Here is a 14,490-nt window from a genome sequence, read left to right on the forward strand (position 1 = left end):
GTTTGGTGTCGTCCGGGACTCCCCCGGAAGCCCCTCGCACCCCGAACTGAGCGGGCGGTGTGTGGGGTGTCCCCTGAGGAGCCCGGGGCGCCCCGATGGCGGTGGGGGCGCGGGGAGGGTCCTTGGGTTGGGTTTGCGTATTTTTCAGTCCCGAGCGTTCTGTGTGTTTCTTCCCCGGTCCGAACAGTGAGTGACATTTGCTCCACAGCTTCATCGCACCTTCGTGTCGGGTGCTGTCCCACACTTCGTTTCTTGCCTCAACTTTCTCTTCTCTTTTTTTCTTAATTCTTTTATTTTTTTTTAGCCAATCCCCAAACTTATGAGTAAGTATATAAAAGAATAGTAACTGTTCAGTTTTTTCTAAGAAAAGATGAAAAAGCAATCCCAGCAACTACAAAGTTTAAATCTGACCTCATTGAGAAGTTAACTTCAGAGCAAAATTGTAAAAGTTATTAAAGCACAGGAAAGAAAAACATGAAAATTTAAGATGATACAACATAGGCTTTGCCAAAGCTAGATCAAGCCAAAGAGGGAGGACCTTATGGTGGGATGCGCTTTGTGGTTCTGCTTAGATGCCTCTGTGTGAGGGAGTGAAATGAGTCTCTGTAGACAGATTTAACGTGCAGTTTGGCTACCATATCATCATATTTATAGCGAAGAATGTTTGAAAAACATAAATGAGCTAAATATGGTAGATTTTTCATAGGAAGAGTAAAAAGTCCATTTGAACTAATGGCACTTCCACTGAAAAAGTATAGAACAACAATGAACCATTGTTGATTAAAGTACTTCAGCCTTTTTTTTTTTCAGTAAAAAAGCCATTTTTTTTTCACCCAGTTTAATCCCATGGAGAGATGAATTCTTTGTGTTGAAGAATTGCTGCCCTTCTGTGATTCGGTTATGATGTAGGCATCTGGGGGAAGTCAGTGTGGGTACATTTTAGAGACCTGAGGAGGATTCTTCTGAAGTTGTCAGAATGTTAACAGTGGAGAAAACTATATGTATTTGCTTACAATTGTTCCTCTAAAGTTCATTATTAAAATACTTTAAATAAGTGAAATCTGTTTCTGTGGTTTTGGCATTTAAAAAAATAAAAATAATTGCATGTATTTTGCCTTTATATTGAAAATTTATTTTGATCATCAAATTCACTATCTACCTGTCTAGATAAATTCCACTTGAATTTTGAGGCTTGTCAGCATCAATTTTCAGCAGAGCAAGTTATCTTGAGTCTTGACAAGACAACTGAATTTATTAGGCTTTATCTCAGAAACCTGGCTGTTGTCTTTGTGCTTTGGTTTTTCTATCATCAAGCGTATTTTCCTTCAGGGAATCTCAGTATTTATAATGCATGTAATTATCTTCAAGATGTACGAGTGTGCTGGCATGCTTACTTTCTTCAAGCATACAAAAGGATTGGAGTCAACAAGATAAAAAAAGCTTTGTGATAAACTGCGTGTGGGATATATAGCTTCACTTTCATTCTGATTTAGGAAGTTGAGGACTGATTATTCATGTGGTTATCAGCTAAGGATACCAGGAGCAGGCTATACTGTAGAGTAGTCAGAGGATAATGAATGTAGTATTTATAGGGGAAGGTAAAAGCTCTTATGACACTGAGGTAGTTAAGAAGGAAAAAATAGAGCTTTTTGGCACATGCGTCATTTTACAAAGATTTTTTTGGGTCCTAAAATATCTGAAATATTAAGAAGCTGTGAATTAGGAGTGAGGAATACCTGCTTTGCTGGTGAATGTCTATGTGCTGCTCTGCCTGACACATAAGCTACTCAAATGCCCATGTTGCTTTGTGCAGTGGTGGATTGACCCTGCAGTGTCCATTTTTGTCCTTGGTAAGTTTGGCCAGAAACATTAGATGCCTCTAATGCATTTATTGGAAGAATTGACCAAGATTGCCTTCTAGAGTCTGTGCAAGATTAATGGCACTGTGCAGAGGCTTAATTCCTGCCAGAGACTTCTGGAGGTGCTCCTTATGTCAGTCCTGTACCTTCTTTACTACTGCTGTGGAAAAAGGATTCTGTTGTTGTGTAACCCATATTTAGCCATTTTTTTAAGGAAGTAATATTATGCACAGGTTAAAAAGACTTATTCCCACTTTCTGAGATGTTATGTTGTATAGGCTTTTAAAAATGCAGAACAAAGCAAAAATCGTAAGGATGTAATGCAGAGCTCCCTGTCTTTAAGCCCAGGCTTAGAGCTTCAATAACAGTCTGTAGCAGAGGCTATCGAAGAAAAAGAGATGCAGTCAGTGAGATATGTAAAATAATATGCAGATACATGCAGGAAGAACACAAATTTTAGGCGTTATTGGTGTTAATTGTAAATATAAAGAACATGAACATACTCGTATTTATTTTTACTAATGATCAGCACAAACATCAGTTCAGAAGAAAGGTAACTCTAGGAAGCAGTTGCTAAGTGATCCTAGGAAATCTGCCAGCTATCTTACATCTGTTTGATGGACATATTTAGACCAAAACACAGGAGAAAACATCTCTAACCAAAACCCCAATTGTACCTTAAAAGTGCTATTTTTGTAGTTTTGTTTCTGTGAGAACAGAGCAAGAGTAACAATAACCAAAATCTCTTGTCTTTTATTAAATTATAAACTTTAAGAGGGAAGCTTAAATTAAAAGAACATGAAATAGATCTGCTCTGGTATCACCTGGACAGATGATTTTATCATAATGATAAAATACAATGTAAATACTACCAGAAGAATGGCTCAGCAGTGTTGTGAAATAAAGCACCAGGGAGAGGTGGCCTTTATTTCTGGGTAGAAGTGTGAAGGATGGGGTTCAGACTGTCTGATGCCATAGTGACACAGGGTGTAAGTGCCAGAGGGGATTCGTCCTTCGCTTGCCGAGTCCAGACCTTGCTGCCGGCAAACTCAGAAGATCAAAGTACTCTGTTCTGAGAAATTCCTCATCCTCATGGTTCCTCTCCCACTGATTTTGGAGTCCTGGACAAACAAGAGAGCACGTTCTTAAGATTATGTGTAAATCCAGTGTGTGATTAAAATGAGAATAAATAACAAAGTTGTCTCTCCCACAAAGCGCAGACATAATTGAAGTGACACTTTGTTTAAACTTTTCCACTACTTTAGTACATTGTCCTTGCATTATCAATCTCTTTCTTTGGTTCTACACTTCCTGCAATGTTATTAATGTGTTTTCTTTTTATTTTCTTGTCAATTATAGAATATTTGTGAATTTCAAGCCCGAGATGGCTCAGAAGAGGAACTCAAGTGGGCAGTCATTCCCATTGCTGCTGCTGCTTATTGTTGTGGCTTTTGTTCATTTAACTGTGTGTCCTTTCACAAAAGTGGAGGAAAGCTTTAACCTACAAGCTATCCATGATGTGGTGTACCACCAACTGGACTTGGATAAGGTAAATTGAAAAGTATGTCTTCATTTCTGGACACTGTTAAAGATGGCAATTCCCTGCACTACGAGTAGGATAAATGCAGTGTGAATATGATTTATTTTCCTTTGTTTCTGATTTGCTTATCTTACATCAATTTTCCTTTTTGCAGTATGACCATCATGAATTTCCTGGAGTTGTCCCAAGAACGTTCCTTGGACCAATTTTTATTGCTGCCCTTTCCAGCCCAGCTATATATGTACTTTCTGTGCTAAAAATGTCCAAGTTTTACTCCCAGCTGATAGGTATGAGAACTTCAGATCCTCAGAATAGAGATGTTTTTACTCCTGCACTAATGGGTGGCATTGTTGTTACATTCAATGTTTGGATAAATTGTTAAAATGTGACATTCTTTTCCTCAATGAGGGATTTTGCAAACTGTAGGTACTTGGGGCCAGCATGGCCGTTCCACTTCCTCTTTGGGGATAACTAACAGCACATGGAAAGTCTGTGCTAAAAGATGTCAGATACTGTAGAAAAAGCTAGTGCCTTAGTTATCTTCAGAGAATACACTCCTGTGTGTTCTGAAGCATGTTTCTTGTATGCTTCAGAAAATATCATTTAACTTGGTCATAGAAGCATTGACCTTTGTGCAGAAGGACCAGACCAGTTAAAGGTGGATTAGAATAGATAAACTGATGAAGTTTTGTTTGGGTTTTTGTTTCTTTGAAGATGGTTATATTGTGATATCTTCAGTATTATTCTTAAGAACTTTTTTGCATTACATTATATAACATGGCTGTTCATCACTGGTCTGTCTGATACTACTCTTTAATTCCCATTTTTATTCTTCTAATAGTCCGAGGAAGCTTGGGGCTCAGTGTGATTTACACGTTATGGAAGCTGCAGAAAGAAGTTAGAAAACAGTTTGGAGCAACTACAGCATCAATTTTCTGTCTCATCACTGTCACTCAGTTTCATTTGATGTTTTACTGTACACGAACCCTCCCTAATGTGTTCGCACTTCCTTTTGGTAGGTATTTCATGGGAATAATTTTAAAATATAAAACTTATTTCAAATGCATCATAGTTAAAGCACGGAAAAAGTACGGTCAGAATAAATAATGCATGTGCTTGATTAAATTGTGTGATAGCAGGACTAGAAAACTTTAGTTGAGATTTCTTCCTTTTTATTTTAATCATGTGCTTACAATGACTGTTGAATCGAGTTTTATTGAATCTGAGTGTATGTGGGTTTTGTCAGATGGCTTTGGTTAGGTAGAGGTTTGAGTACCCATATCTAATGCATAAAGCATAGAGCTATTGAAAAGGCATTAGGTACACCTGCAGTTCAAAAAAACCTATGAACTTAGTGTGTAGAGACATGGTGTGTCTCCAGCTAATCACTGAAATGAATTGTGGTTCTTTCTCCCTGAGCAATAGTCTGTAGTCTCATAGTCGTATTTGAAATCTGTTGCTGTTATCATGAAAATAGAATATACTTAGCCAAGAGAATAAATGAACTGCTCAGCTGATATCAAGCAATACTAATTATGAATCATACTTTGAAAGGCTTTTAGTACTCCCTTAAGGTTTGTTTTTCTTATCCCCCCCTCAAAAGCTATTAAATACACTGTCTAGAAAGAGTTCCCATGTGTTCTTTCTGTGGTTATACTTTTCCTAATTAAGCACCAAAAGTGTAAAGCTGTGCATTGTTCCAAATTACCTTTCTCTAGCAGAGGAAAAATTTCTGGACTAGAAATGGTATGAAGACCAAGAGAGGATTGGTGGGAAGTTAGAGGAAGAAGATAGCATTGAGAATAGTGTTGTCCTTTAGAAAAAGAATAATTCAGCATGTTGGGCAATGTGTGGTTTGTTTTTTTTTTTTGCAGTGCTCCTGGCATTGACATTTTGGATACAGCAAAAGCAAAGGCCATTCATTTGGTTCTCAGCTTTGGCGATTATAGTCTTCAGATCAGAGCTCTGCATATTCCTAGGCCTCATGCTCCTGGTGACTTTATTAACTAAAAGAATCTCCATTTTCAAGGTCCTTTCCCATGCTGTTCCTGCTGGAATTTTTTGGCTGGGTAAGTGTTTGCTTGGAAAAAAGCAAATGACATTAAATTTAAGAGAAGTCTGGAGTTTTGACTGATTTCTCTGGTAAATGTCCTGTAAGGTTTTTTTTTCTTTTTTTTTCTTTCTTTTTTTTTTTTATTTTTTTTTCGTCGTTTTTTAGTTGGTTTGGTGGTTTGTTTTGGAGGTTTTGGTTGGTTGTTTTTGTTTGATTGCTTTTTTTGTTGTTGTTTGTTTGTTTCGGTATTGTTTGTATTTTTTTTAGTTTGATTCCATTTGCTAGTCATATGATAAGACTTTTTATTTCCTTGAAAGTTTCCCTGTGAGGAAATAGATGTGCAAGGAGCAGAGAAAGATACTGTGACCTCTGCTTTTACATGCTTACAGTATAATGTCCTGATCTTAAAGAGGCTTAGATGTGCAAGTTGACTTCAGTATAATTAGTATCTGGCTGTAGCTACTTGTGCATGTTATCAGTTGTAGTATCTATTGCCACGGTGATAAGCTAAATCCCAGGATAAAATGCAACGGTGTGACAGAGATACCAAGCAAGAGGGTTGTGGGGAGAGTTACAGTTCAACTCTGTTCCTTTATTACATTAATTTAACAGCTTAAGTGATCTCCATGCTAGAGGTTGAAAAATCCCCTTGTCTCTACCCATCCATGGAAGAGCCATGCATATCCACATACTCTGAGCTTCTCTGCCAGCCTATCTAATTAAAAGTGCTGTTGTCAGATATGTGATGATCTCTGGCAGTGTGCTGTCCTTTACACAGCATGGACAATACAAACACTGAACGACCATGCCATGTGGATTTGGAGGCACCTCATGACGTAAGAGTTTGGAAGTGACTAATTCCAATGGGAATTAGTCACTGACACTGCCATTTCCTATCTGAGCAAAATCTTTAAATACCAGTGGAGGTGTGGAGTAGAAGAAATGGGGATGATGGTTTTGCTGCTCTCCCTTTTTGCCTTTCATCCCTTATCCTCCTCCTGCCTCCCACCAAATAAATAGTAGCAAACTTCTAGAGATTGCTTTTTGTAACCTAACATTTTTACAATAAAAAATTGTTTAGTACTATTTGAAGTTAACTTGGGCTTCTTACCATTCATGACATTTAATGCTCTAAGCATTTGTTTTAAAACAAGCTTCAGCTAAACCCCTGCTTTTCACACTTGGGGTTGGAGTAGGGTGAATCCCAATTAAATTAATATGTAATATGTTTCTTTTAAGACTTCTATTAAGAAATGCCTCCCTTCTGTGCATTTCTTCTGCAAGACAGACATATTCAACCTTCTCTGTGGTTTTGGGTGAGGCTTACAATCCACGTTTCAGTTTATATTGATCTCATCAGTAAATGTGCTATTTGGATATGTTAGTTTGCTTTTTTCCTAGTTTTTAATTCATGCAGATTTGTATTTCTTTAATTCTTTTAGGACTAACAGTTGCTGTGGATTCTCTATTTTGGAGGCAACTTGTGTGGCCTGAGGGGAAAGTGCTCTGGTATAACACAGTTTTAAACAAAAGTTCCAACTGGGGAGTATCCTTTGAAACATTTGGGGAAAAATAATACTACCAGCCAAAGCAAAGACTTGATGTAACTTATTCCTGAGACTCAGTGAGGGTGCTAAATTCTACTTCTGATCTAATATTTCATTATTTGAAATATATGACACAATGTCTGTCCCTTAGATCTTTCTGCAAATTGTAACTTTCCTCTTCTGACTGTTCCTCCTTGCCTCTTTGTGTTCTCCCTATGTAAAACCAGGTTTCTTCCCCCTGGGTTTTCATGTTGCCTATCACTAGTGCCATTTGATGTGCCTCTGTTGGGTGATGTGAATGATGTTAAGCAACTGCTTTTAGTTCTCTAAAGATAAGGCAGGAAACCAAAGGCCTGGAAAAATGTGTGTACAAAAAGTATACTGCTTATTTGCAAAATTTGCATGTACTACTGTAAAGAATAGTTACTTCGCTTGTTAAGAGTGAAAACATCCTTAACTCTCCTTTTCATCTTGAAGACCTCTCCCTTCTTGTGGTATTTCTATTCAGCCCTGCCTCGTGCTTTGGGATGCAGCATTGTATTTGTACCTTTAGGTGTAACAGAAAAGAGAACTCGGATTTTACTTTTGCCAGCACTGGGCTTTATTTTCTTGTATTCGTTTCTCCCACACAAAGAGCTGCGTTTTATCATATATACTTTCCCTGTCTTCAACATAGTGGCTGCTAAAATGTGCTCACGAATGTAAGTTCAAAATTCTGTTTGTTTGGTTTGGGTTTTTTTCCTCTGAAAATGCAAAAGAAAAGACAAATTATCATTACTGTTTTTATGCACTTTTTCCCATCTTGTACTTTGGATCACCTTGAGATGTTCATATGCTGTAGAAAGGAGGTTGAGATCTATGTCAATGTACCGAACCATAGAGAGAAGTGGAAACAGAAAAAAGTTAAATGCTTTGACAGGACCATTTGGCAAGTCTGGAGCAGAGTTGAGAATAGAGCTCTGATTTTACTGTTATGTTATTACAATTCAGTTTATTTTATTCACCAGAAAAAAGACACATTCCAGTGTACTCCTGTGCTGCTAACATAAGTTACCTCAGGAGATAGTTTAATATACAGGTGAGGCTCGTGAAGCATGGAGTTAAATATAGTTGGGTATATTGAGTAAACAAATTGAAGTTATACTCTGAACTTCTTTGACAGACAGTACAATCATAGCTAATGGTTTTAAACACAGAAATACTTAGCTTTATTAATGAGCTTGTTTTAGCTATATTAATGAGAATATTCTAATTTAAATCTCATTAGAAGTTAAATCTTTTAGAAATTGATAATAAATGCATGCCATACATGATTAATAAAATTTGCATTAATCTTTATTATCTAGCAATGGATTTTCCATAACAGTTCTGTCATGGTAGTCAATGATCACCGTGAAAGAAAATAAGTTTACTTTTGTTTTTTCCTTCCTCAACAGCCTGAATAACTACCGGAGATCCTGGCTCTACAAACTTGGATCTTTCTTTGTTATCATGCATCTTCTAATTAATGCTGCTTATTCAGGAACATCTTTATATGTTTCACATTTCAATTATCCTGGAGGAGTGGCAATTCAGAAGTTGCATGAGTTGGTACCTTCAACAGCAGGTATGTAAAGCTGTCTTGAGGTATGTTCACCTAATTTTAATTTTAGGGTTTTTTTGCTAGTATATCTTTTCATGTATTGGATACTACTTCTTCATACTAGTTACGTGCATCTTTCTTGTTACTTTTTTTAATTTATTATTAATCAGAGTGCTCTTAGAAGAATGTTGAAACTGTATTCTGTTTTCTTTATTTATGTAGACGTCTCTGTTCATATTGATGTGGCTGCAGCACAAACGGGAGTTTCTCGGTTTCTAGAAATCAATTCTGATTGGAGGTATGTTATGAAGTATTTTGATCTGAAGAAAGGAGACTGCTTTTTCCTTTTTTATATATGTGCAGAGACAAACATTACAAACACCGTTTCTGGTACAGCACATTTATTAAGCCAGGTCAAAACCAATGTGAATCTTCAGAGAATTTTGGTGTCTGCAGTGCTACCATTTCAGAAATACAGAACAGTATTGTTTTTTGTTTTGATTGGTTCTGATTTGCCTAAATAGCATAGAATCTTTCAAAGGGCAAGAAGAAATGGCCTCAAGTTGTCCAGGGGAGGTTTAAATGAGATACTAGGAAAAATTTCTTCATGGAAAGGGTTATCAAGCATTGGAACAGGCTGTTCAGGAAAGTGGTGGAGTCACCATCCCTGGAAGTGAATATGGCACCTGGGGACATGGTTTAATGGTGAACATGGTGGTGGTGCTAAGTTGATGGTTGAACTTGATGATTTTATATAATTGTGGGGGTATCTTCTCATTTTGTTTGTCTTTGAATGATGTGTGGTGATGTGAGGGTCATGTACATATTAATGTTGAAAGTCTGTGTGGAACATCCTTCACATTGAAGCTGCTGTTGTGGACACATTCACTAACTGAGAGAAGGCTGTTGAGTGCTTTGTTACTATGACCAGCAGTGATAGACAGTTTTAAAAATCAGAATATTGGAATGGATAGTAGGAGACATTGTGGGATGGCATCATTTGCTTTTCAGGATACAAACCAAAAAAATAGGCACCTTTCTGATTCTTAGGCCTACGTCTTCTGCTGGAATGTAGGTTTCTAATTTAATGTCGTCTTAATGAAAATGACTCACTAGAAAGTGATACAAAGCCTCCCTTCATACTGCCCAAAACAAAAGCAATATAAGCAAATTTTGTTTTAACAAGTTCTTTTTCCCCAGTTACAGTATTCAGGATCAGATGAACATAATTTAATTATTGGTATGTTTAGAGATAAAAGTACTTTGGAAATAATGCAGAAGAAGGGATAAGTATGCTTCTGGGAGAATTACAAAAATCATCAACCTTGCTGTGCCTTATTTTATTTTCAAGCTCTCTCATGATGGTACAGACAGTTTAAAGCCTCCACAGTTACCCATCTAGTTTTTATTTCAACTTGGTTTTTTGTATGTTCGATCCAGAGAAAGTCTCAAGCCACAAATCATTAAACTGAGTACAAGGGGTAGAAGATGCATGATAGCTAAAATGTTCCAATCTTTGTTTTATTGACTATACTTAAATATACACACTACTCTGAATACAACACTACTCTATAAATAGTGCTTCATATCAATGAGCTTTTTGAGGTTGTGAGTTTTGTGTTGTTTTGCGCTTGTAAGGCATAGTGTAGTGAGATTGAAAGGTAAATGAATAATATCCCTGTCACTGATAGATGTTTCATAGTGTTTTAGCTCCAGAGCAGTTTGTCTCTCTCACTTTTATCTCTACTCAGCAAAACAAAGCCTCAAGGAAGGGCTGATTCATCATGAAGTTTCACATTAAAAAAATTAGGCACAATCCACAACTGAGCATCATACACAAGACTATCACACTGTGTAACAGCACAGTACTGCAAAGTTTAGTGGCACCAACTGTCCATTTTCTCTTTATCCAGGGAAGTGACAGCCGTTCAGATGGTTGAAAACTAATTTACCATCTTCATAGACAGTGTATGTCAGGCAAAAACAGATTTGTGGATGGGGTGGCTGTGAAGGCTGATGATTCATCAGGATAACTGCAATCCATAAATAAAAGTGCCTTAAAGTTAACAGCTTTCAGTGGCATGCTTAGATTAGATCTGTTTGCCTCAAGAAAAATGCAAGTGATCCATTATTTTTCTTCAAGGGTTGATTGAAAGAAGCTTGATGCAGGTTCTTACACAGGACAGGTGTTACAATCTTCCCTTCAATTAGTGCAGTCTCTTTGAACCAGGAATAAATACGCTGTGTAAGCTTAAAGTATTTAAAAATAATAAAATTCAGAAATGCTTGCAGACAGATGAAAGGCCCTTATTTGCTGATGAAGAAAATGCAAAATTAGTAGGTGGTAAAGTTGTTACAAAGTATGCCTTTCCTTCTGCTCGTTTGGATGTGTGTACCAATCTAAAGGGATATTGTGATATTTTTGGAAATAGCAGGTGAGATCAGCATGCAATTGTTTTAGAAGAAGAAAGCACCTATTCCCTGTGCAAAATCTAATTCTGCATTACATGGTGTATTTATTGACTCCTGGATTCTGTCAGCCTGGGATCTTTTCTGAATTGCCAAAATTTTAGTTAACAATCCCCACAAAACCTCTAGTTTGCTGTGAAGTTATTCCTTTAAATATCTTAAATCTTAGTGAATGTTATCTCAGGGAGCATTGTAAAAATATCAATTGAGATTTTTTTTTCAGAGAATTCAGACAGATGAGAGTCCCAGACCTGCAAAGACATGTTGCCAAAGGTGCAGGCTGTATTTAATCCTAGGTGCATTTAAGGGTATGTAGGGTTGGGATCGCACTGCTTCCCAGTGTCCATGGCTGCAAGGAAAGCCACAGCCTTGAGTAAGATGCTTGTGAAACGTGTAGGAGGAGTCAGGTGCCTAAGAAGAGGAGTGACAAATGCTGATAGAAAACAGTTCATAGAACAGGGCAACAGAAAGGCTGAAGAATGGGGCACTGCTCTTCACTTGCGTTACAGAGTTTAACAGTGGTCTGTGGAGTATTTTGGGGTGGACTCATCTCATTTTTCTCCTTTGAAGTTGTTGGATTGAAGACTTGATCAGCCTGCCATGTCCAGTATGAGTATCCTGACCCTTGGGCTGTAAATTGCACCTGAACTCTCCTCAGTGAATGAATAAATAACTATTGTGAATTTGATCAGTGTCCTCATGAGACAGTGAGGGAGATGTATCTGAATTTCTAGAAGATTAGAGAGGTTCATACAGCTCTGACAGATAATCATCTTCAGTTTTGGGCTTAGATCAGATGGAGAGTGACTGAAGCTAGATCTTTCACATCCCTGCCAAATGGCTAAGTTACTTTTCTCATCCTGTAAACTCCCTCAATAGCTAGGTTGAACATAAGTCTTTTTACGAAATAACTGTAAGTGTACCTGTTAAATAGTCTTAGAGCTCACTAGTTACTTTTTAAATATTTCTTTTATATATATAATTTATATATATTTTGGTACTTTAACAAGTTTATAAAAGCTGACCCAAAGTGACCTGCCCAAATAGGTAGTAGATCAGGGAGCTGAACTCAGAAATAACAAGGGCCAAGTTAATACTCTAATTGTCAGGCTGTTCTTTCTTTCCTACAGAGTTCAAGGAGGTCTTCTCGCTCTTATTCTCTGAGGCTTCTACTTTAATGTATGACTACCAGAAGAAAAGCAGTTCTGCTAAAGTACCTCATAATGTACTTTTTTTAAATTATTAAAAAATCCCACAAACAAAAAAAAAATCCACACTTATCCAAACTGCAATTCTGGTAAAGTAAACCTTAAAAATTAGTCCAGTTTCCTACAGTCTTAGGCTTTGGTGTCCTTTCTCAACAGAACTTGAATAGGGGACTAGTAAAAAATTTTCTAGGAATCCTGATTTATATCACAATAGCAGCAGAAAGATTTGCATGGAATGACTGAGTCCCTGAACTCTTCAAAAATACTATTTCCTCCTCTAGTACTAATTATTTAATCAAGAAATATAACTAAGAATGTTACAGTTCCTTTTTTGTGTCATTTTGAATGCTACATGCCCCTGCAATAATAGAGTTGTTTAATAGGTAAAGTGAGAAATATAAATAAAAGCCTCTTTATTCTTCACAGGTATGACAAAAGGGAAGATGTTAAACCAGGAGACCAGCTGATGTTTTCTTACACGCATATACTGATGGAAACAAACCCTCTTCAAATATCACATTACAAGACAACCCACAGGCCACTGGCAAATATACCTGGCATCAGTAAAATTGGGTTGAACCTTACTGCACTACCTCCTTTTACTTTAAACTTGAAACCAAAATTAGTACTGTTGGAAAAACTTCCTCTATCATCTTGACTGTGAATTTTAAGTCTTTTGATGTGATTTTGCTGATGACTGAACTGTATAAGACAGAAGCAAATCATCATTCCGGCACTGCAGCTCAGCTTCTGTGGAACGGCACAGAAAATCCTTGTACTAATTGGTATTTAGCTCTGTCTGTTTCTTACATAAATATTACAGTGCATTCTTAGTCAGTATATACTAAGTTGTATTGTTAAATACTGAGTTGTATTGTTAAATATGTTTGAGAGAGTTACCTCCAAGTTTAGTGATATTAAGTAAAAACTGTTTACTTGGTTTGGGTAGCTGTCTGTTTCACAGCACAGGTATGTCCTAATTGTCCTATTTAAAATACATAATGGAACAGGTTTGTGCTATGGCAATAATTTGATCTGTAATCTGTGTGTGCAAAGATTTATTACTTAATGTATCTGCAGGATTGTAACTCCCTCAGCTGTCAGAGTGCCTGTGTGAAACCTAATGATGTTATCAACATATGAAAGCCATATTCATTGTTAGCTTCATCATAATACCTAATAATGCCCTGTAGGCTACCAAACTAATTAAAGTGAAAGATTCACTTAAAAAGCAGTTGGACCTTTAGACAAACACTGTCTCATAACAGATCTGAGTATTAAGGATGATTATCTTCCAACAGATCATGAAAAAGCAGCAACTTTGATTTCACAGGAAAAAAGCATTTTTAAAATAAGGTTTCCCCTCTTCTGCTGTAATGATATTATCTTAATTTGCAGTCCCAAAATTTACCTTTGAAAATATTCACTTGAATACACTTTAATATAGGTGCTGTTTTCCTTTTTTCACTAAGTAATCCCTTTGGAAAGGAGTACTCTAATGTGCCATGTGCTTCATTCTGTAAACTAGAATAAGATTGCATGCTCTGTAGTGTCTTCTTTATTAGATGTTTTTGTTAAGGATGTCTGCCTAGGTTGCTAAATGGAACAAGGGAAAAAAGAGTTCTGGTTATGCCAGTTGTAATATTACAAGAGCTCCATTAGTGTAAAATAAGAGAATTGCCGAAATTATCATGGGCAGAAAACTGTTCCTTGCTGAATGAAAACTTGAGTAAAAAACAATTACGGAATAAAGTGGTTTGGTGGGGGTTTTGGTGGGTTTTTGTTTCCTTCGTTGGTTGGTTGGTTTTGGGGTTTTTTTTTTTACTCTTAAAAGTGTGCTTGATTCAAGAACTACCTTTACCTACGTGTATATTTCAGCTTTCGGGACCATGTTTTCTTTTTATTCTCTAGATTATGTATCAGAGGAATTGATCTGGCTGGGTGGAGCCTGCTCCCCTGTGGGTGGCTATTGCTGTTGCCCAGGTTTCCTCAGCCTGAGCTGATCTGGCAAAGGCAACCTGCAGAACTTGTTGGTCCAGTCTCTCCCTGTTCCTGAAATTGAAATCACTCAAGTATTATCTATTTGACTTGTCTTTGAAAGAAAACTCAGCTTCCTCCAGAACCAGTTTGAACATCAAACAATTCACATGAGATAGATGGAAATACATGTGCAAATAGCTGGAAATTTAGAACCACACAGAGGAAAACTCTTGACTAAGGATGTAAGTAGGC

The 14,490-nt window shown here is 37.0% G+C and overlaps 2 protein-coding genes across 3 annotated transcripts in view; one reads left to right on the forward strand and one right to left on the reverse strand.

Moving 5' to 3' along the window:
* Window positions 1-214, reverse strand: part of CRELD2 (cysteine rich with EGF like domains 2) — a 13,429-nt gene extending 13,215 nt beyond the window's left edge. The window contains exon 1 of the mRNA XM_029958060.1: window positions 41-214. Within this exon, the coding sequence (XP_029813920.1) occupies window positions 41-214 (174 nt within the window). The remainder of the gene's footprint in view (window positions 1-40) is intronic.
* Window positions 92-14,039, forward strand: ALG12 (ALG12 alpha-1,6-mannosyltransferase). Of its 2 annotated transcripts, none has more exons than XM_029958052.1 (10): window positions 92-323; window positions 3,219-3,408; window positions 3,554-3,686; window positions 4,241-4,414; window positions 5,274-5,468; window positions 6,895-6,998; window positions 7,477-7,700; window positions 8,436-8,605; window positions 8,804-8,879; window positions 12,685-14,039. In XM_029958052.1, the coding sequence occupies exons 2-10, from the start codon at window positions 3,244-3,246 to the stop codon at window positions 12,914-12,916; spliced, it is 1,473 nt and encodes a 490-aa protein (XP_029813912.1). In that variant the 5' UTR covers window positions 92-323; window positions 3,219-3,243; the 3' UTR covers window positions 12,917-14,039. The 2 variants fall into 2 exon arrangements, with proteins under 2 accessions (XP_029813912.1, XP_008924845.1); XM_008926597.3 differs by having other exon boundaries at window positions 92-230.
* Window positions 14,040-14,490: the final 451 nt, after the last annotated feature.

The sequence above is a fragment of the Manacus vitellinus genome, unplaced genomic scaffold (genome assembly GCF_001715985.3).
Source record: "Manacus vitellinus isolate BGI_N305 unplaced genomic scaffold, ASM171598v3 scaffold_13_pilon, whole genome shotgun sequence".
Taxonomy (NCBI): Eukaryota; Metazoa; Chordata; class Aves; order Passeriformes; family Pipridae; genus Manacus; species Manacus vitellinus.

What these genes read in the sequence shown, in the direction of transcription:
- ALG12 (XM_029958052.1), top strand. Translation starts at nt 3,244, where the DNA reads ATGGCTCAGAAGAGGAACTCAAGTGGGCAGTCATTCCCATTGCTGCTG. An exon ending in TGTGTTCGCACTTCCTTTTG is followed by an intron (nt 4,415 to 5,273) that starts GTAGGTATTTCA and finishes TTTTTTTTGCAG; the next exon opens with TGCTCCTGGCATTGACATTT. An exon ending in GAAATCAATTCTGATTGGAG is followed by an intron (nt 8,880 to 12,684) that starts GTATGTTATGAA and finishes TATTCTTCACAG; the next exon opens with GTATGACAAAAGGGAAGATG.